Here is a 21,720-nt window from a genome sequence, read left to right on the forward strand (position 1 = left end):
AGGCTTCTAATCCTTCTGTTACTTATTATGCCACATATACACTGTGAAATGCAGTAATAACTGTAGTCAGAATCACTGATTTGGTCCAAAGAGTGACTCACATGCAACACATTTAAAGGTGAATGTGACTGATGATCTTCCAGCTCTGCAGGCATGTTTCATTAAGTAGATTTCTCACCTGCTATTCTTCATAGCCTCTAATTTAAGTTTGGCAAAATTATTTGCACTATCTAAGTATCTATCTATCTAACTATCTTTATCCACTTAATGCTGGTAATGTAAAGAAGTTAGAACCCAGAAAGACAAGTGCACAGATGTACTAAAGCACATGTCCGTTACTCTGGAAAGGATACACAGCTTTAGGAGTGATAGTGCTCAATCAGGAAAAGTAGATGAGTGTTGTCTAGACTGTTGCATAATGAATGAGACTTTGTGGTTGCAGGAGTGAAAGTCCACGGGCCACAAAAGTCTTCCAGACACCCTTAATAACGTGTTGTAATGGTAGCGTGAATCCACTTCCAAAGTGGCATAAGTGAAAACAAAAAAAAGTCAGGAATCGCACTATTGACTGCTGAAACATGGCAAATGCAGGAGGCTCAAATGTAGACAAATGGCCACCCTACCACCAGCTGTCAAATACACAGAATCTGAACTTTCTGTTAATTGCAAATAAGAATTAGAAATATCGGTGGGTTTTGTCTTTTTGTCCACAGCATGATTTCTTAAGCATTGCTGAAACATTAGGATTTTAAACTTTGTACACACATTTTCATACTGTACTCACAATGTTGTGCAGCCTGAAAACATATGGATACGTGTCAATACAACTGCGTAGAAAGATAACATTCAAATGTCAGTGGGCAGTGGCTCTTAAACTGGTTGGTGCTTTCCAGTTTAGAGTTTATCAGAAACAAGATGTGTGTGTTTCTCACCAATAGTGATGTGATCCACCCCAAACGTACTCACCCTGAGCCAGAACTAACAAAAATGTCCGAGTGACCACTATAAATGAGACCTTTGTGTTTTCCATGTGTGTAATTGTGTATGAGCTGTGTTAGCTGTTTCCAAAGGTTACAAAGTTGGTGCTGTTTGAGTGCTTAGCATGTCATTAGGGTAAAAAGTTAGAAAAGACTATGTGGGATTATAAAAATCCATGAGATAAAAACAGCACATCCACCATCGTAACAACAACACGGAAATATAACGTGAGCCATTCTTTTTAGCTTTTCATCCTTCTGTCAATTTTTTTCATTAATGTATTGATTTGTTTTGAGCAAACTGTCCTGTCAAGTGTATTCTGAATGTCTTCGTGCCGACAATTGTGCGTTTATCTGTTCAGGATGGTGTGAACAGATCCATATGATCAGCTATCGATCCATTCGTGTCGGTGGCGAGTGTGTTTTTTTTTCTTTTTTTCTTTTTTTTTTGCTGAGGTCAGCAGGAAGTTCCCACAGACTCACAAGTAAACACAGCTGTCTGCGTGTGTGTGTGTGTGTGTGTGTGTGTGTGTGTGTGTGTGTGTGTGTGTGTGTGTTGAAGAGACCCAATTACAGGGTTGGAGGTGGGGAGGAAAGGAAGGGCAGTGAGATTGGTGCTGAGACTCAAAGGGTACGGGGGTTGAGTGTGAGTGTGAGTGTGTGTGTGTGTGTGTGTGTGTGTGTGTTGGGGGGCTGTGTTTGAGGTTCAGATAAGAGACAGTTTAGGGGAGTGGTTACAACCTACAGACAAACCGACTTCTCCATGTAACAGTGTTTATGTTGGATAGCAGTGACCCTGATCCAGGATCTGTTGCATAAAGTCCTACAACTTTATTGCTTCCATAGGTCGTTTGTCCTTCTCACAGAACCCAATTTGTTAAAATAGCCCCCCCCATGCACCCACCCCCATGTAGGGAATGTTGAAACAGCATCCTTATTGGCAACACAGAAAAATGGCAGATGCCGTTGCTTACAATACAGGCAAAATGGCAGTCAGCTCTGCGCTCATTTTTTGATCAAAATATTCAAAAACACAAGATTTCAACTGTGCAAAGACAGCGGTTTAGTTATGGTTATGCACTAAATAAGGATATTAGGTAGCAAAAAAGTTGCGGTTGGCTTTAAAAATCAGTACTTCTGTAACATGACTGGTTTGATCAATAACAATAGCAGTTGTTTCCCACGGGAATTGAACTTTAGTACATAACATTCATTACAGTCGCTAGATGTCACTAAGTCATGATTACATACCTGTTGGCGGTTTTTAACGGCTGATACAAACAACCCCAGTCTCAGCAGTGGCAGCCATACATAAGGGCAACGTGACAAACTTCTGCTAATTTTTCACCTCCAAACCAAATCGGACTCATCCCTGATAACGTTGCTTTGGTTATTTACAGAGAAGGGGTGGGCTGGTGACTCAATGATAGAGCTGCCAGGTGTGGCCCCACCCAGTCAGGCAGAATAACCTTCCTGTCCACACGTCATATCATCCTTGAAAAAGGTACCACTCAAATTGCTTCATGTGTGGGTGGGTGGAATATATGTGCTTTGGACAATATCAATGTCACTCTGCTACTGTCATAATCCAATTGATGCCATTAGAAAAACATGTAGGCGTATGGAATGTTATAAATGTACCAAATTAGTTCTGGCCACCTGTGGTCATGACTGAGCTGGGTTGGGGTGTAAGTTTGGCTACAAAAACAGATTAGGTTACATATCTTAAATTAAGCATACATTGGTATTTTGAAAAGAGCTCAGATGTTACGGTCACTGAGGGATTGTTGGTCAACTTATTCACAGGGCAGAGACTGGACTGGAGTAGTGGAGCTGAAGATGGGGTTTTGGGTTTGAATTGGATGTTTGGGTGTGCTGGTGTGCATGCATGCTGGTCTGTGGTAAGACACATTCAGCGGTGGAGGTGGGTGTAATGGTGTTTGCTTTACAGTCATTGTGAGAAATAAATTAAGCCGTTCTGTGGAAAAAGGCTACAAGCATGTTTTAGTTACAGCTGTAGGTGGCAAAGCTGGTAACAAAAGCATTTGCATTGCAAGACTCATGGTGAGTAGAGGGAAGGAGCTGTATTGAAACTTGTTTTGGAGCAAACAGAAGCATGAGTGACATTAACAGGTCAAAGGGCAAAAGTCAGGGGTCACTCTGAGGCAACTGGGAATGAGAAAGATGAGCTCTTGAGAGATTCTTTGAGAAGTGAGCACCTTTGTTTAGTGGACAGATTTATTTTGGGAAACATTCAGGAAAGGGGAGAAAGGGGGGAAAAAAAAAACCCTGACTGGTTGTTTAGGGGCTGCATGTTATCCTCACTCCTGTGTTTTCACAGCTTTGCCCCTCAGGCTCCCATGAAATGTCTCATCATTAGAGGTTTATGAGAATGGAGATATCCTGTGTTCATACATAATGCATCATATAGGAGCTCTTATATAAGATGAGTTGGAGACAATTCACTCCTACACTTCATCTCTCAGCCCAGAAACATGGTTTCTCAGAGGAAGTTGAACCTACATGAGCGCCAACCATCTCTGAAGCACACACAGAAGCACAGTCTGCAAGAACCACATAACAGGCTGCAATGTGTTGCAGAGACACAGTATAGTACTGTAAAGCGAAAAGGGACAAACAAAGGTTAGAAAAGCACACTAGGGGATCTACAGTGTCAGAGGGATAGCCCCATGTTGTTTTTTTTAATACCCAAAATGAGGAAGTGTAATGTGCTGAGAGGAACTCTTAAGGTCAATCCGCTGGAAGAGGGACAAACCTTGACTTCCTTCATATGCAACAAACAAGTGTGAGTGTGTGTGAATACATGGAGTGTTTAAAGGAAATACACAAGTGATAATGAAAAAACATTTAATTCAATTCAATTCAACTTTTTTTATATAGTGCCAATTCACAACAAAGTCATCTCAAGGAACTTTACAGAATAAAGTCAAGATTATAAAGATGTATACAGAGAACCCAACAATACCCCCTTGAGCAAGCCCTAGGCAACAGTGGAGAGGAAAAACTCCCTTTAACGGAAGAAACCTCCTGCAGAACGAGGCTCAGGGTGGGCGGCCATCTACCTTGACCGGTTGGGGTGAGTGGAAAATGAAGAGAGAAAAGAAAAAGAGCAACACAGGCAACAACAAAACATTGGGCAGGTTGGTAGGACGGGTAGCTGCACACTGGAAAACACACAGCTTCAAAGCCCGGGGACACCTGCAGAGAGGGACAGAGAGGGAGACAGACAACTACAGAAGAAAACACACATGTCATGAGTTAATGTCATACAATAGTGACAGTTGTGGTGTGAGAGGAGAGAGTGACAGGAGGAGGGGGGTCCCCCAGCAGTCTAAGCCTATAGCAGCATAACTATAACTAAGTATAAGCTTTATCAATGATTATTTATTTATTATTGATATTATTTATTTGAGAGTTTCTATTTTGGACACTGTACTGTGTCTGACCCTGAGGTGCAAAAACATATCGCCAAAATACTTCGAGTGGGAGGAGAAAAACATTTTCCCATAAGATTGTGTGAGGGTTGATGTGTAGGTCAAGTCCATCCTATTACACTGTATTAAAGTATAACAACTAAAAGTCAAACGTAAAAACTGTATACATACGGGCGACCAGCATTAAGGACACAAAGAGACACATGTACACTCAAAATGTGCATGATGTATTCAATAGAGCTTTTAAATCTACTACAGGGCAGACGCATGTGATCATGTTAAAAAGGCTTTACTGGGAAGGAGAAAGGCTCTTGATATATAATCAATTGTATAACTAAAGCACAAAAACACAACCATCATACTCTAGATATTGTAAAGCACAGGATACACACAGGCTAAATTAAATGAGGCAATGGTGCCCTCTGCCTACCGACTCCATCAACAGCAGATATTGCCACAAAGTGTCACAGTCTTGCACAGAATGTCAACATCCAGCAGTGAATTTAAATTACAAGACCTACACCAGTGAAATTTTCAATAAAGCATTGAAGGAAATCTGGCAGACAAAGACTTGGATGGTAAATCCAATGACTGTTCAATGTATAGTATCAGTCTATCAGTGTATAAATGAATATAAATGCAGTCATTTTCCTAACTGGAACATGTAAGCACACAGAAATGTCTAATGAAAATGATTATACACTAATGTTTTTAGGATAAAACAGAAAAGATGACTTACTGTAAAAGTGTTATCATAAAATGGGCAAACTTAGATTTAAATAATGTAAAGTTCTAAGACAGTGTTACTTTCTAGAGCAACAGTGTTACTTCCTAGCTGTTTCATTAAGGAAACCCTTTAAAATATGCAGATGTCTGCAAATAATGCATTATATTCACTTTTTTACACCACAAACTAGACACAAATCTACTCAGCAATAAATGAACTCAGCAGATGAATGTTAATTTAAATTTTCACATTTGTAGGGGGGGGAAATCATTTGAATGCACATCTGATAAAGTTGTATAACATCTTAGACAAACTAAGTTATTCCTTTTTGTCAACTCAACTCAAGTCTACAGACTACTGCTCTGAGCATTAATGCCTTATGACTAATAAACATCAAAGGATAAAGTAGACATTTTAAGGGTGTGGGCTGGATTTGTTTAGTCTGAGCGCCTTTACAGCCACCTTGACAATAAACACTCTCTCATTACAACAAACTTTTCTGGTCATCTCCAGGCTACAGTTTATGAACACAAATTGGTCCTACAGAGTCAAAGTGAATGCAAATAACTACTGTATGACTTGTAGATGTAGCAAAACACCTTTAATCCGCACACAAACACATATAGATTCTTAACGCTCTCATTTATTTAAAGAAATTATATTATTACAATGTTCTTTAAATTGGGATATTTAAAATATGGATCCTTCTCTACACAAATATTTACAAATTTCACAGTGAATTTGGTTTATTTGGTTATATTCATCCTCAAACCCTGTAAAAATGTTTCTTCAAATGAATACTCAGAGAAACAAAAAGGACTGCCTTAATTAAATTAGGGCATCTTGCAGACAAATGCCCCCCACCCTCCCAAAAAGAACATTTGGCTTATGGCATCCATTTCAAACAACAGCAGTGCAGTAATACTACACTATCACAGCTAAGTCTGTGGAACTTAAAGATAAAAAAGTGTCAATAGTATGTCAGTGCCTTCTAATGAGCGCACTATACCTACTACCAATTACCAGCACCAGGCATCTATGTAATGAGATCAGAACTGAAGGAGCAACATAACATGGTCAGAGCTACATTTTCCTGTTTTGAAGCAACTTATCTTTTGTGCCAATGTTATCTGAAAAGACACTAGTTAGATCAAATCTGAATACAATAAAAAACATTTTCAGCCCAAAGATGTAACCACTAAAAATCGTCCAGTGGTTAGGTATGTCTGTCAGACAAGAAAGGCATGGTCGACAATTGCAGCAAGAGATCAGATTAGTCCTGCCTCTGGGGTATGCAGCCTTCCATCTCCAACACCTCAGGCCATCCATCAAATTTGTTGGTGTCTGCACTGTTCTTGATATGCTGAAGAGGGAAACACAAGGACACAACACAGACACACATTATGTTTATTGTAAAACGGGATAGTCTGGATTGTTTTTGAATCCTATTTTAGTGTATGGTGGACACACAAAAGGCAGAGTTTGACATTCTTGTGTAATGGACAGATGAAATATTTGAACCAAACAGCATGGGCAATTTTGTACTCATGTGCAGCAAGGAAATACGACTTTACATGGAGTAAGAGGCAAGTATCACAATATTTTAATCTGGTTTTATTCCCCTTAATGTCCTGGGCATCATGGATAATCCCATGCAGACTGCAGACATGGGATGTCTATTTTAAGACAACTGATAATCTACAAAAAGGAGGCATTTCTGCTTTCAAATCTGTATAATTCCATAATCTGGTGCTAAACTCAACTGGCATTATTCTCCACAGACTGCAAGTGTTCACCACAATAGATGACACCAACCAGGTTAGATTTGAAGTCAGGAAACATCAATGTTGTGTTTAACACCATCATCTCACTCTCTGCCTTATTTGAGGAGTATTTGCTAGTATTATAAATAGTTACATCTGATGCAAATCTGATGTTACATTTAGACTGACGTTGATGTTCTTATGTGTAATAATTAAACAGAAACTGTGCAATACTTTGGTGAAAGAAGTAGACATAAAAACAAGATTATGTTGGCTTACATGCTCAAATGGACTCTTGGTCTTGATACCTTTTCCTCCTACAAAGATCCAGTTATCCCTGAAGCCCACATTTGTGATAAGTGAGCTGCCCAGGTCAGTGATTAGCTTCCTGGCTTCATCATTGAGTCTACAGAACAAAGACCAATATTACTTCAATTACCCAATCAATATTAGACAGAGCTAAAGTAAATCATTCATCTGAACCTAAATTATTGGGGATACTGCGAAGAGAAAGTCCTTACTTTGTTGAAGTATCATCAAATGAGGCCATCATCACAACTGTCCCATCTTCAATTTCCTTCAGGAATTTAATTAAGGGAGCCACATCTAAACAAGGTTACACATGGTTAACACTATTATTTACGCACGTGTGTGTGCGCGAAGGTCTTTAAATACGCAAAACAATATGTTCCAGAGTATTCTCACCTCCTGCCCACATATCAAAAAACTCTGTCTTGATAGGTTCCCCTGTTCTTCCTGTTAGAGAAAAAGATTAAAGTTTATTCCACTGTAAATCTGAGCATTAAAAAAAAAAGTAATTTAGAGTTTACAGAATCTTGCTGTCTGGATTGTTACTATGTACTACATGAAGGACTGACATACCTTCAATAAAGACAATGTACTCAAATATTTGTTTTTGGTATGATCCAACCTGATTGACAGGAAATACTGTAGTACAGAAAGGTTAAAGCTCAAGAATCTCTATTTGAATGGCCCTCTTCATCGTATTGCTTCTGCTGTAGTGTAGCCGTAATAAATTTATACCAGCCACTGCCACTAAACCTATTTGACTTCAAGGTGTGGAACTACAGCTGATAATGTTACCATTGACTAGGGCAATGTTGATTCCTCTCCCGACGTTGTTCTTCACACCACTCATTAATCTAGAAATAGAAACAGGAGGACAATCAGGCTAGACTGAAGGATACTTTCACAAGTTGCTCTGTCGTTGCACTTTAAGTCCCCCTGTTTACCAGTAGAAAGAACAATATTATACAGTTTATATACATAATTTGTATAAAAAAAATTTCAAATAGATAATAGCACAACTTAATACAGTTGTGCAAAACCTTTTGTTTAATTATTTACAAATACACAACTAAATCTACTTATATGGACACTCATAAATTGAGACTGGTGTAAAGCTGATCATAATTAATAACATACTGTAATACAAATCCAGTTGTTGTAATATAAAATATCCACGTGTAAAACAATAGTGCAGAAGTGCATTTCATGTTGGCACTTTTATCAAACAATTTTTCCAGATTAGGTGATGATTTCAACAGTGTTGATCATACAGTAATAAACTAGGCACAATCTGAAACCTTGTTCTGACAGAAGGTTTCATAACTTCCAATGATTCCAGTGCCTCTGTAAATACCACAATTTATTTACATAACAGGCATCTGTTTAGTGTAGTTTCAAGACCCATCATTACTTACAATTTGTCCTCTAAGCAGATTCTAGGCCCCACCACGCTCGCTGCTCCACTCGCAACCTTGAAGGAAAAGTGTCCAAGTGGACATGGCCTTGACAACCCACACTTGTACCTCATCGGCTTTGTTGCTGCAAATTAAAAGCCAAAAAAAAAAAAAAAGCTTACACTTAAATTAAGAGGTATCACAATATCAGACAACGTGTAATCGATCCCATAATCCTAGTCACAAACTGGTGGAGACAGAACGAAATCAACTCTACTAATGCAAATATCAAGTCTATTAAGAAACTATTTAGTGGTTTTTCTGTTGAATAGACATCTACAGCAGGACCTAACCACACCCATCTAAAGTGTGACACAGGCTCATTATTACCTTTGTTATGTTGACTGGTACAGAGAGATTATAAAAAGGTAGGTAGAGGTAAAGGTATAAACATACATAGAATATAAATCAGTCCCCGAGAAAAGTAAGTAAAAGGATAAAATCAAAAATAATTTAATACTTACGGCCTGAATTCTCTGGCTTAGATTTTACTGGAAAGCAAAAAATATCAACGTTAAGGAAGGTAGCCTCAAAAAGCCCCTTTGCCTGATCAAAGCACATTTTACAATTCTGCTAAAGCAAACAGTGAGCAGCGTTGGTTATCAGGCCCTCATGTTTAGTTTATTCGATGTGAACACACCACAATAGTGAAAAACTAGCGCTACAAAACATTTTACAGATCAGTTGTGATGCGTCTTCTGCAACTCAGAGTGCTACCGTTTCTCTGTGAGAGTTCCGTGTAACTTACAAAACACATTTGTCAGTTTAAAATCCAAGTTGATCTCTAGGAGTTGAAAAGCTAGAAAGACCGCAAGGAGGGACGTAAAGACGATCGCTGCTAACTTCAATATACCTTAAAAAAAGATGGATGGCATGACAGTATTTCAGTACAGTTAAAACATCAAATGTTTCATAAGCTCGCATATGATTGTGTTCAGCCTAATACTCACCGCCAGCCCTGAACATCTCTGCCACGGTGTCCACAGCTAACAACCTGCACTGGTAAGACAGGGAATGAATCTGTCAGTTGTCTGTCTGCATCTGTGTGTCCTCTGTCCACTGCTGATAAAACACAGAGGGTCCATAGTGGCTAAGCTAACTGGCTAACTTCTGTGTGCAGGGTGTCAACTTTAGTTGTTGACAGTTGAGGCACTTGGCTGACTTCATTAATAACGTCAGACAAAGTTAGGTATTTTAAAGGGTAGTTAACTTAACAGCAGACATTTAGCGTTTACTTACTTTAATCTTAGTAAACTGCTTTGCATATCGTACACGCTAACAACATTTTGAAAAGCTAACTGGCTCAACTGTAGCATTTAACGTAACGTTCAAACTAACGCTACGCAAGGACGCATGCTGTGTACGTTATCTCTGATTGCTAACTACCACCAAAATAACTGCAGCAATTTCCCAATTATAACAACGTTAATAGTCATTCCCTGACTCTGGAGTCACACCTTGCTTACCTGTTTAAGTGACACGCTAAAGTCCCGTCTGACGCGGTGTACGACGTTCTAGCAAAACCAGAAATGATTCGTGTAATGATAGCTGAGCCAGTAAAGATAGGAAAGCCGGTGAGATGTTAGACTACAGAGGCGGTCAGACCGTCTCCTTCCTTCCTTCCTAATCCAGTTCTTCTTAAAAAAAATGAAAGTCACTCTTTGCTTGCCATCTCAGTCCTGTTGCACGCTCTAAACCTCCTGGTGCTCCTTGTTTTCTAAACTCAGTGTATAGGCGTCTAATTCACTTAACGTGTCCTAATCGTTTTATTCTGAACGGAATATAATCTGCTCTTTTTCTGTTGATCCCAGCACTGCGTAACTCTTAAGGAGTTGGTCCATCTAATTAAATCTATTCTATGGGTTTGAACTGTAACCACAGGACCAGTCATTTTTATCACTTGATCTTTGGACCTGTCTGCACAGATCTAAATAGACCCATATCTAATTTCTATGTAGAGATTAAAATCATTTATCACTTCTGGTAATTTTTTTCTTTCCGTTCTGTTACAGATGTAACTCTACTGGTGTTTCATGTGGGCATACAAGAACTACAGGCTAAACCACTATTGCGCAAAACTCTTTTCCCAACACCTTGAGTTGACTTTCTTGAACCAGCTATACAACCAAAGCTATGCACTGGCCCTTTTCCCTCCCCCAACAGGCCTCCAGAACAATTTTGGTGCCTTTATGACCTTTATCCAATAATTTAATAGAATATGTTTGTGGTGCAATGCTACTGGCAATTCAACTACCTTTACTTGCAAAGAGCTTCCTGCTACCACACAGAGGCTCAGTTCCCAGGCCTGAATATTTATATATAAATATTTATTTATTTGTTTGTATTTTCCTCGTTGTTCCTCTTAGCTGTGTAGTAAGTTTTTTCAAAGGAGTGAGACATCCTGTAATTATAGTATCTTCGTCACGCCAAAGTTTTTTCTCTTTCTTCTTCTGTGACACTTGAAACAGATGGGACATGTTACTGCGCCAGCAGCGCCATCAGATGGACAGAAGCTTTAAAGCAGAAGTTTATTGTGCATTAGAACCACAGGATCTAAACCAATGTTTGCATATTTTGAACGGTGGAATCCTAATCCAACCGTATGAAAACATATGTAATATCAAATGAGTTCTTGTTGTTCTACTTTACAAATGTCCTTTTAGGATTGGATTTTGTTTCACATTGAACAGAACGCTCAGCAATCTCATTCCCAATATTCAAAAACTGCTGAAAACAAAACCCTTTTGCACCTTACTATGCACTTAAATCTATAAAAAGAAAACTTCCTTTCTGCTCTTTCTTGCACCTGCATCTCATGAAATGTAAACACTTTTCTGATAGAACTTCGCTTTGATGTTTTCTTCTAGATTTTTGCTTGACTGACTAAACAAAAATAATGTACAAATCTATACATCAAAACTTGAAGCTGCTCTATATAATATTTTGTAAATATGTATGATTAGAAATTTACTCCAATTCATATTTCATTGGCTCCTGTGACCCAGGGCCTGCCAGCAGTGCAGAGATAGTCCCACCTAACCGTTTTTTTATGAGGTTCACATTTCTAACTAATCAGAGAAATGTTATTGTATTTTTATTTATTATACTTTTTATAGGGTTATTACATAAAGGACTAGGCAGAGAGTGGTGGACCACAGCGGGGCAGGGAGTGAGAGCTGCTTTGGGCAGAGTGAACAGAACGGATTTTGATTCCCATGCTACTTGCAGCTTTAAGCAGAGAAAAGCAATGAAATGAAATAATCTCAATAAGTTAAGACATTTAACATTTTCATTCCTGTCATTCCAAATGACAGAACTTGGCACAGAAGGCACTCCCATTCTAACATGAAGGATTATTCCAACACAGTCCTTTTCAGTACAGCTTCATTTGTTATTTCCATTACAGTGTGTCACGTGTCATTCAAGAAGATCCTGGCAAATAGAAATAAAAAAGTATTAATACTTGTACTTGGGTAAATTTTTCAGTCTAATAAAAAAAGGTAAAAAAAAAAAAAAAGTAAAGAGTGATAAAATGTTAGACTCTTACATCATCTGAGTGGCAGGCTGTGCTATTGCTGCTAGTTCCACTTTCAATTTCAGGTGTAACACAGTGGTTGTCTTCCTGAATTTGGAGGGTGGAGAAACGATATACAGGTGTCCTGCAGAGGGGGTGAAGAAACCACAGTGGTCAGGTCCCACACTGGGTGAAGAAAAGTGTACACACAGCTCAGATGTATGTGTCGCTCACCTGTTTCGATAAACCACTCTCCTGACAGCGAGGACAGCAGAGGCAGTAACTATCAAGATGATGACTCCTGCTCCTACACATACCAGGATCAACACAAGTCTCTCTCCCTGGACAACACATGCAACAGCAACATCAACAACAACAACAACAACATCATATTTCTTGAAACTTCATCTGATATAAATGACGCATGCACTATGAAGAGCTTAACATCTACTGACAGGTGTGTCAAAGTGTGTAACTTGAGTCGATGAGTGTGGCCCGGGGCTGGGCTGAATACCACAGGGTCTGATGACTGTCTGCGCTGTGTGTGTCGGAGTGAACCCGCCACCACACTTATTACTCGGGACCTTTCGATACCTGCAAACAGAGTATGAAGTGAGTGAGCATGATCTGGATGTGTGTCTTCTTCACTTTCAAAAGAAGCGAAAATCATTACCCTGATGTCAAAAGCTCGTCCTCCTCTCCATTTAAACAGGTCTCCAAGGTTTTATTTGCTGTGCTGGGTTGTCTCACACACTCTGAAGTGTTTACATGGCGATAGAAACCATAATCACTGAAAAAGAAAAACAGAAAGTGTGTCAACCACTAGGGAATATCCTCCTCCAGACGTAACATGTTCCCGTTGAAGCTCATATGAAACTTATTCAGGGGGTTTAAAGTTTAATTCTGTCCGCCCCATAACAAGTTGCAAACAATGTCACTCACCATAAATAATCTTCTCTGGTACACAAGCAGGGGCTTTGCTTCTTGCTCACCATGTAGTTTCTTCCATTTCTGCAGACAGACTGTTTCTTTAACCTTCTGTAAATCTCCTTGACACCCAAGACACAACCGTTTTTGTCCCCCAAGCCTTGTGCAGAGTGAGCCATCCACTCTTCATAGTCCTGGTCATTACCTGGTAAATTGGATGATAATAATTCACTGTCAATTTTTCAGAGAGTAGGCAGCACCCTTCCCCAATGCAATACACATTTTCCATTGTATACAAATTTAACATATCAAAACATTAGACAAAGTGCAGTCGTCATGCTGCCTCTCTGAAGTGATTCTATATCCACTTTCCATTCACCTTCAGAACCTGCTCATAGGGCTGTCGATCAAACAAAACTCAGCTCCTCAGAAAAGCCATCACTTTTCTACTTGAAGCTTTTATGAAAAAACTAATTGGACTAATATGTTTTCAGAGCCTTTGAAAAAGGAAGATTACAGCTGCAACACAAGCAGAGGCTTGTGGCTTTGCCAATAGCAAAATATAAAGTGTTTTTCATATTGTGCCTAGTTTATCACTGTGACACTTAGTATCATAAGCTCTTAAGGTTTCTCCCAGGTCACTGGAGGTAAGGTATTTTAATTAGAAACTTTTGTGAGGCTCCACCTGGCAATAGAAAAACATGCATCTACCACCAGGTGGTGCAACAGCCTGTAAAGGAGAAAGTAACTGATTTGATAGTAAAACCTTTTTTTTTAAAAAATCATTTTAACTTACACTCTCGGTTAATAAGGCTCTGGAACTCAATGGTGACAGCCACCCACATGGGCTGGCCATCTTCCTCGGGCCGGAATCCCCACACACTGACACTCGTGGCCTTGGTCCCCGGCTCAGATGCCAGGCCTGCAAAGTAGAACGGCTGCTCGGTGAAGTTATACGATCTCCAGCACTGGCCCTCATCTGTCGAGAACCTGGAAACGAGAAATGGCCGTAAAATCAACCCTGTGGTACAATTTCAGAGCTATTAGGTTTCAAAAATCACTCACTATAACTCTCATTGGCAAATTACAGTGTTGTTTAATTAAGCATAAGGTAAAAATATGTGTTCAGTACTTGATAGTCTTGACTTGTCCTTCACGCTGAGTCTCCACAGCAACTAGGAGACCCCCAGAGTCCAATATGCTGTAGTGGTGAGGTCCTCTCAGTGTCCCCCTCCAGTTATAACCACCGTCTGAGGAAACGAACACGTCTGGGTGCTGCGATGACGACAGAGAATCACCCACTGTGCCTGGAGAAGACACAGAGAAGACACAGTTTTACACAGCAGAGGATTACTGTAAGTCACGTTTTTTACCTACTTTGTTTTGTGTGATGAAGTTGGAATTGCAGGTAAATTACCGTGGGCAATAACCAGACCGACAGCAGTTGGTTCAGACAGAGCCACCATGGGAACTATCCTGTTGTTCCGACTGTGTTCTCCATGAATATGAAGGTTGCACTGATAAAAATACCAATACATATATTAGTCATATCATTTAAATAATGCGGTGCCGATGCACACAGTCTCTGTCCAAACAGGGATTATTTCTCTGCATGTAACATACTTTCCTCGTTTTATCCTCACAGTCCACATTCTCTGGTTTGTTAAGCTGTTGCCACATGCCTCCTCTGTTAAAGGAAATGACTGATCTTATACGTCCATCTGCAACAAAAAAAAGTGTTAAAGTCATACTTCTGTGTTATATGTCAAATAATGAAAACGTGAATGGGTAGCTGCATCACAAAGAGCAGTTTGATGTAAGGAAAGTCATTTAAACTATTACAACAGGCAAGAAAAGGAAAGTGAACCCTATGGGATTACCTGCATTTATATACAAATGCATCTTAAAATATTGTCCGAAGATTTAACTAATGTGTTGCAACTGTACTGTATGTGTGTTTTGTACCCTCATCCAGCTTGTTAGTGAGGTAAACCCCTCTTAGTGAAGTGATGTTAGTGAAATCGCTCCTCCTGTGCCCATCAAACAGGTGCCGCTCCAGGGATTTGAAGAACAAGATCCCGCGGTCGTCTGAGGTGTACATGGTCCCAAAGTAGGTGTCTGGAGTGGATAGGGAAAGAATTTTAGTCTCTCAGAACAGTAAAACACATACAGGTTTCTAAGGACAGGGGTTAAACGTGGCCAGTGGATTCTGTTTTGTTAGGATGTGTAGTCAGGTTTTATTAGCCACTAGTCAATTGTCTCCAGTCTGTATAATCAGATGAATCAGATTATGCACAAAATGATTATGGGATGTTTTCAGAGAACACATTGTATATTTTTTATCATGATAACAGCATTAAAAAAACGGATGTGTGCAGGCTGAAGGATGCAGGTGTTGTCCAGGCTGGGAATATTTGATGAAGTTGCAGGATGTGAAAATGTAGGATCTGGTGTTTTTGGAGCTTTACGTGGACTAAACAGCGCATCTTGACCTCACAAATTTTATATCATTTTTATTGTGTCTGTGCTGTCCAACAATCTCATGAAATATTAAATTCTAAGGTGCCTTTATGGAAGGCCATAAACTGTGGGTTTTTCTAACAAAACCACAGTTGAAATTGTCTGTGGTATTCCGGTGGTTTTTATGTAGTATCTTTCAAAATCAAAGCCTTTCCACTTACTTCCTGGTTGACAGATAATGGGGTTGTTTATGCTTTTACTTTTATTTAAGAAGGTGGCCTTTCTGTCAGTGAATCATCTGTCAGTGGCACAATGTAAAAAGCAGACCAACACAAGCCACTGTCCGAAGTTTTGAAATGGCAAGAAGGGAAGTGAAAAAGTGAAAAATTTCTGAACATTGTTGTCTTTATAAACAGTATTTGCATGTTTCAAACTGAATGTACTGGTGATTTGCTGTTGTTAGAAATCTACGTGTGGCACCTGATGACAGTTGATGTCCCGCTGACATTAGCATAAGCACAAGAACCAGTCAAATTCTACCTCACACACGTGTCAGCTAAAGCAGCAAGGTACTGTATTACACCCTGACCACAAGACATGTTAGTCAGCTTTTGGCAACATAAATCATCCTTCAGCCAGCCAACAAAAGATAAGGCCCCTTCCCCGCATATCACCCCTATTTATCTCAGCAGTATAAAAGTACCGTCACATAGCCTATACAGCAATAACTCGAGGACTTTCCAAGAAAAGATTAATAATGAGAGAGAGACAGAGCAGAAATTGATGTGAATAAGTGAAGAGAAAGCAAAGACAGAGAAAGAACAGTAGAAAGACTGGGTGACTGGAAATACACACACTCAGTATGTTGGAATGCTTTGTCAGCAACACCAAGAACTTGTCTAGCCGGTCTTTACCGTTGAGCCTTCCCTTACAAGAGAAACGGCTGAGCGAGCAATAAATAATCACATGTTGGGTTCATAACATGGTCATATTTGCAAATATATTCATGTTTCTATGTGAGTTTTTTAATTTTTAATTTTAAAGGTAAGTGTGTGCTTGCAGATTCACTGGTGCGTGTGTTCGTCTGTTACCTCCAGGGTTGTCGACGTGTAAGAAGAGCATGTCCTCATCTCCATCTAGGATGGAGTAGAACTGCAAAAAACAGACACACGCTGGTGAGAAAATCTGTATTTAAACGTAAAAAAATAAATTGTGATGACAATGATAATTTAATATTTGCCATAACCCTCAACGACTCATTGTGGGAGCAAAGGTGTGTTTGTGCTGTCAAAAGGATTTACGGTAATTGTGTAAGTGCGTGTTTCGCCATAGCACATGTGGTCACTCGCTGTTGAAAAAGGAAATGGGGCCACTGATGTTTTCAATTTGAGCTGGACACACATGCTTAAAGCCCAAAGCACATGTCTGTGTGTGTCTGTGTAAGTGAACATTTTGCGTTCCCATCCCCAAAGTCTGACTCACTGTGTGAGCGCAACATATGACAAATGGAAATAATTATATAAACATCTGTGTACTTCCTGTGCTGAAGCCAAGTTTTAAATTTCACTTTTTAAAGAATGAAATACTTGATGTTTGGAACAAAAGAAGCCAAGGTTTTTATCAGGCAACAAAACAAAAGCGTGTAAAGTATGTAGGCAGAATGAAGTGGGAACATATTAAACCAGAGAATACGTCTTTTATGACAGTATTTAAATACAGCTTTCTCACCTGCTCGGTGGAGGCAGAAGGCAGCAGCGCTTGACTGAAGGTATCTCCTTGGTCTGATGAGAAATACATAACACGAGGGGATCTCTGGGATTAAAGTAAAGCACCGCTTATTAAATATTTACATCTGTTTATGAACAAAATGACACGTTTGTTGTTAGTGCACAAATTAATATTTTTACTTTTACTATGATAACACATGTATGTTAAAGGGCATCTTCTACTGACTCTAGTTTGAGACTCTAGTTTTGAATATACGTATATACATTGAGTTAATTAAACTGCCTTTTCTATAATACAATATCTTTGTGTAATTTTGGTTGTAAAATTGGTTGACCTGCCCACTCCAGATGGGGGGGGTTTCAGCTACAAGCAGAGATTTATTTTAAAAGTCAGAGGAAAGTGTCGATACGATTTACGAGCAGGTACTTCCAATGTAATAATGCAGTAGGTGAAGTTGCCCTTTAAGAGGTTGGTTTTGCACCTCACCGAGTCCTCCATCACAGAGAAGAAGAGAAAGGCTCCTATGTAGCCAAAACTGTAGATGTCCTCGTGGATTGTGGCGAATGTCTTCCCCAGATCCTGTGTCCTCTTCAGCAGTAAATCTCCCCTCTCATCTGCCTCAACTACAGCGACGAGGAGGAGGGAAGGCAAAATTATTATTACCATATGGACGTGTAGTGGTAGTGGTAGTGGTTTGTAGTGGTTTTCCTTTGCTTTGAATTCAGTTCAGGCCAATTTTAAACTGAATGACTGACTGGGATTTAACTGTTTTTAATTATATAGGACAAATGTGATTGTTTTGGCCTTTGCAATGCCACAGGAGTAAAACGAGCCATTTACCTTTGATATCTAATCTTCGTGCCCATGCCAAAAATCTTGGTCCCCTGTTTGACTCAGCATTACAAAGTGAAAGGCTGATTCTTTCTGCTTTGTTAAACTAAAGCCCTTCCTCTCCCAACGCCACTTGAGTTCAATCAAGGCCACACTATTGTAGTTTACTTTACTTGGGTGATTGCCCATCTGTCTCACTTCCAGTATGACTCGTAATTCATACCAGAAAGAGACACTTATAGCAGCTAGTTCTCAGAGGAGATCGCACACTTTAAATGAGGTTGTTCTTTATGAGACTGCATTGTGTCCTGTGTGCTCTACTGTTTATCTAGTGCTCAGTACAACAAAGAACACTTTCTACATCAAGAGTCATTACAAGAACCTAATGTTTAATGGTGATGTACAGTGGTAAGATAAGAACACTTTCATAAACCTAAGCAAAGCTACTGACTTCAGGGGGGGAAGAAACTTTACTTTTTGCATTAAATACATTAATGCTTTGATGTTTTTGTCACGTGGGTTTCCTAATGCATTTTCTATTGTGTATGTTTACTGCAAGACTCTTGTTAAATGCTTCCTTGCCGCTAAAACACTGTCTCTACTCGGAAATGCTGAACTTCTCTTAAATTTGTTTGTCTTTTGGTTGTTTTAGATTAGAATACATAACTTTAATGTTGGATTTACTCTCACATACATGTCAGATTAAGGTCACTCAGACAACATATCAATATTACAAACATCTGCATCACAGTTTGTCTGTGACTGGAGGCAAATGCTATATGTATGCTATAATGTTATACGTGCTATGTAAAAGTCGTGAATAAACCTCCTAGAACAAATTTCTAGTAAACAGCTGCCTTATTAAGGTTTACATTGTGGGTTTCCTACCTGCATCCACTCGACTGCAGCTGAAGAACAAGTTAATACCAGCCCCCCTGGTGGAAAGAGGAAGACATTTCATCAAACATAACAAATGTGACAAGAAACGGTCACATACTGTTTGTCATATATCATACAGTTCACTTAAAACCTGGCATCTATTCAAGGAAAATTATAATATGGTGTCATAATGAATGTGTGGGGTTTGCTGTTAATTCTCACCATGAGAAAGTCTGCACTCCATCGTGAAGTTTTGCCCACTCGGCACCAAAGTCCAAAGACAGCCACAGACTGCCCTGCAAGTCCAAAAACAGACGGATGTTTACCTTTATTTTGTGTGCTTGACGTGCCTTAAGGCATACAGTATGTAACATGACCCATGTATGAATGTGTGTGTGAGCAGTTGGAACAATACAGCTGTGTATTCACTCACGTCAATGCTGAGGGCCACAAGGTAGTCGGGGTTGAAGAAGTGGTACGTTATTGGCTGAGCCAAGTGGAAGGGCAGCTGAATGAACTTGAAAGTCGCACCGGCATCTACAGAGGTGAAGATGATCCCACCTGGATTGTTCAGCACCGGTATGTCTGCTGTCAGTATCACCTGTCAGTCCAAAGTTACTTAGAATCAATTAAAGGCCAATCTGAGATGGAAAGTTGTCCCATTAGATGACGGGCTACGTAAGATAAGTTAACAGGATGAAAACAACAAAATCAAATTGTTTTCCCTGCACATTTTCAGCTCCTGTGGGTGTAAATTATGAACATGTCAGCATCAGAAGGAGCTTGAAAAGTGAGGATTTGGCATAAGTTCAGTAGATAGCAAAGCAACATGTGAGGCGTCTTCATAGTGATATGGGCGATGTCTCACAGACTTCCCCGTTCGTGACCGTGTTATAAAACCAAAACTCAAACTGCTCAAAAAAAAAAAAACAAAGTTAATGTGAACCTACTGAGTTCCCTGGTCCAACGCTAACTCCAAACTCTTCCCGTATGAAGGTGTTGTTGATCTGCTGGGAGATGTCATGGAAGGACTTTCCATAGTCCGTGCTGATGAGATATTAAAAAATGACTGCATAAGAAAACTTGCAAAGACTGCAGAGTGTAATAGTGAGGTGGAGTTGCATCTCATGTTAGAATGAAATGTCCAGTTATGTCAAATACTAACTCGCCTTCTGTAAAGTCGTGAGGAGCCCCTGTGAAAAGTATCGAGCAGAGCATCAATCGTGGACAACACGAGAATGACCTAGGAAAGAGAGCAAATTAACAGTTAAATGTTTTAATGATCATAATAGTGTAAATAAAACTGCATTTGTTTCATTACATCTTATGACTACAGAATTTAGAAAGATATAATTTAAACATCAGTGTGAGCACCACTAGTATGGAGTACTGAAATACTCACTCCTGTACCATCGCCCACCCACGTGAGAACTACATGGGAGCCATCGTCACCATTAAACCCTGTCTGGGAAAAAGACAGAGGAGAAAGACTCACAAATGGGAACATATCACATCCAAATACAAGAACCAAAACTTATCAAACCACATTGATTCATTGCTACTGCAGTCAAAAAACTGTTCTTATCAAATGGCTGTGACCACAGTGTGACTAGATCATAAGTTCGCATAGATGCCATGTAGTATCATTACCATGCTAAAAACCTGTTTCTTCTAATAATTAACACATATCTTAATATGGAAATACAAAATGCAGAGAACTATAATGTCTAGTCCTGGGACATGTTTATCTTGGCAAATTAACTAGTCATGTGTAATAAACAACAACAAAGCAGCTAGATGAAAAAGATTAGATGACTTCTTGGATTGACGTTGCCCCTGGCTGCTCTCCAGTCTGGTGCCAGATTCAGAGCAATGTCACACGATTAAAACAAACCTCATGTGTGTTGTCATCCAGAATCTTGTGTTCGGCTGGAGTGAGGGGGACACGGCAGGAGGTGAAGGAAGGATTATGAATAGACTTGGATGTGCGAAAGAGGCCGCTGGTGTCTCTCCCGGGGCGTGCGCGCGTTTGGGCCCAGCTCTCATCCTGCTGAGTCCGGTGGAAAGTCACTGTCCTCTTCCGGCGACCTCTGCCCTGAGCACCAACAAGTAGAAGCAGCACTCCGCCAAGAACCACCGCTCTCCACATCATGTCCGGTGTGAAAGCTAAGAGGCCTCACCAGAAAAATAAAACCAGCTAGGTGATGCGCTGCGATCTAAAAGGTAAATGAAGGTGGGAAGTGCTGGGACGACACATTAACGTGAAAAGTGCTGCGTGAGGTGTTTCTGCCCGCATCCAGGTGATCTTACATCTGATAAGCATTTTATGGGACGTAGGAGCAGTCTGATTACTAACGTGTTGGAGGTTATACTGTGATGTTGTCAAATATATTGGAATCCCCCCCCAAAAAAAAATAAATAAAAAAATAAAAAATAACGGAGTGAAATGGGTAGTAGCAGCGACGGAGATGCTTTTGTGAATTCTGCCACTGGACAGGGCCGCGAATGAGGGACAGATAAATCTGGTTATATTTGTAATGAGCACATGTGAACGCAAGGGGGCGTCGCGTCTCCTCCCCTGACGCACGCGAGGTAAACCGACAGGTACCAATCTGCGTAGGTGTTTGAAGCCAATCCCTACAGCAAGAAATGCCAGTAGTCAACAGTAGCAAACATCTATGAGTTTTGCCGCGGGA

The 21,720-nt window shown here is 39.9% G+C and overlaps 2 protein-coding genes across 9 annotated transcripts; both read right to left on the reverse strand.

Moving 5' to 3' along the window:
• Positions 1-5,745: 5,745 nt before the first annotated feature.
• fam3c (FAM3 metabolism regulating signaling molecule C) lies at positions 5,746-10,563 on the reverse strand. Of its 8 annotated transcripts, none has more exons than XM_067490580.1 (10): positions 10,152-10,558; positions 9,636-9,679; positions 9,434-9,538; positions 9,150-9,176; positions 8,647-8,770; positions 8,027-8,085; positions 7,628-7,678; positions 7,444-7,528; positions 7,202-7,328; positions 5,746-6,522 (listed from the first exon to the last, which is right to left on the reverse strand). In XM_067490580.1, exons 2-10 carry the CDS (start codon positions 9,649-9,651, stop codon positions 6,433-6,435), a joined length of 684 nt encoding a protein of 227 aa, XP_067346681.1. In that variant the 5' UTR covers positions 9,652-9,679; positions 10,152-10,558; the 3' UTR covers positions 5,746-6,432. The 8 variants fall into 8 exon arrangements, with proteins under 8 accessions (XP_067346681.1, XP_067346679.1, XP_067346678.1 ...); XM_067490578.1 differs by having other exon boundaries at positions 9,636-9,684; positions 10,152-10,555; XM_067490577.1 differs by lacking the exon at positions 10,152-10,558 and adding an exon at positions 9,925-10,073 and having other exon boundaries at positions 7,231-7,328.
• A 990-nt stretch (positions 10,564-11,553) lies between these two features.
• si:dkey-159a18.1 (sortilin) lies at positions 11,554-21,255 on the reverse strand. The gene is made up of 21 exons (XM_067490575.1): positions 20,919-21,255; positions 20,427-20,489; positions 20,194-20,267; positions 19,975-20,071; positions 19,458-19,625; positions 19,247-19,320; positions 19,034-19,080; positions 17,801-17,937; positions 17,315-17,398; positions 16,678-16,738; positions 15,092-15,244; positions 14,750-14,847; positions 14,544-14,643; positions 14,259-14,433; positions 13,923-14,116; positions 13,142-13,331; positions 12,873-12,989; positions 12,655-12,793; positions 12,434-12,540; positions 12,233-12,344; positions 11,554-12,117 (listed from the first exon to the last, which is right to left on the reverse strand). The coding sequence occupies exons 1-21, from the start codon at positions 21,174-21,176 to the stop codon at positions 12,103-12,105; spliced, it is 2,463 nt and encodes an 820-aa protein (XP_067346676.1). The 5' UTR covers positions 21,177-21,255; the 3' UTR covers positions 11,554-12,102.
• Between the last annotated feature and the right edge of the window lie 465 nt (positions 21,256-21,720).

Source organism: Channa argus, chromosome 21 (assembly GCF_033026475.1).
Source record: "Channa argus isolate prfri chromosome 21, Channa argus male v1.0, whole genome shotgun sequence".
Classification (NCBI taxonomy): domain Eukaryota; kingdom Metazoa; phylum Chordata; class Actinopteri; order Anabantiformes; family Channidae; genus Channa; species Channa argus.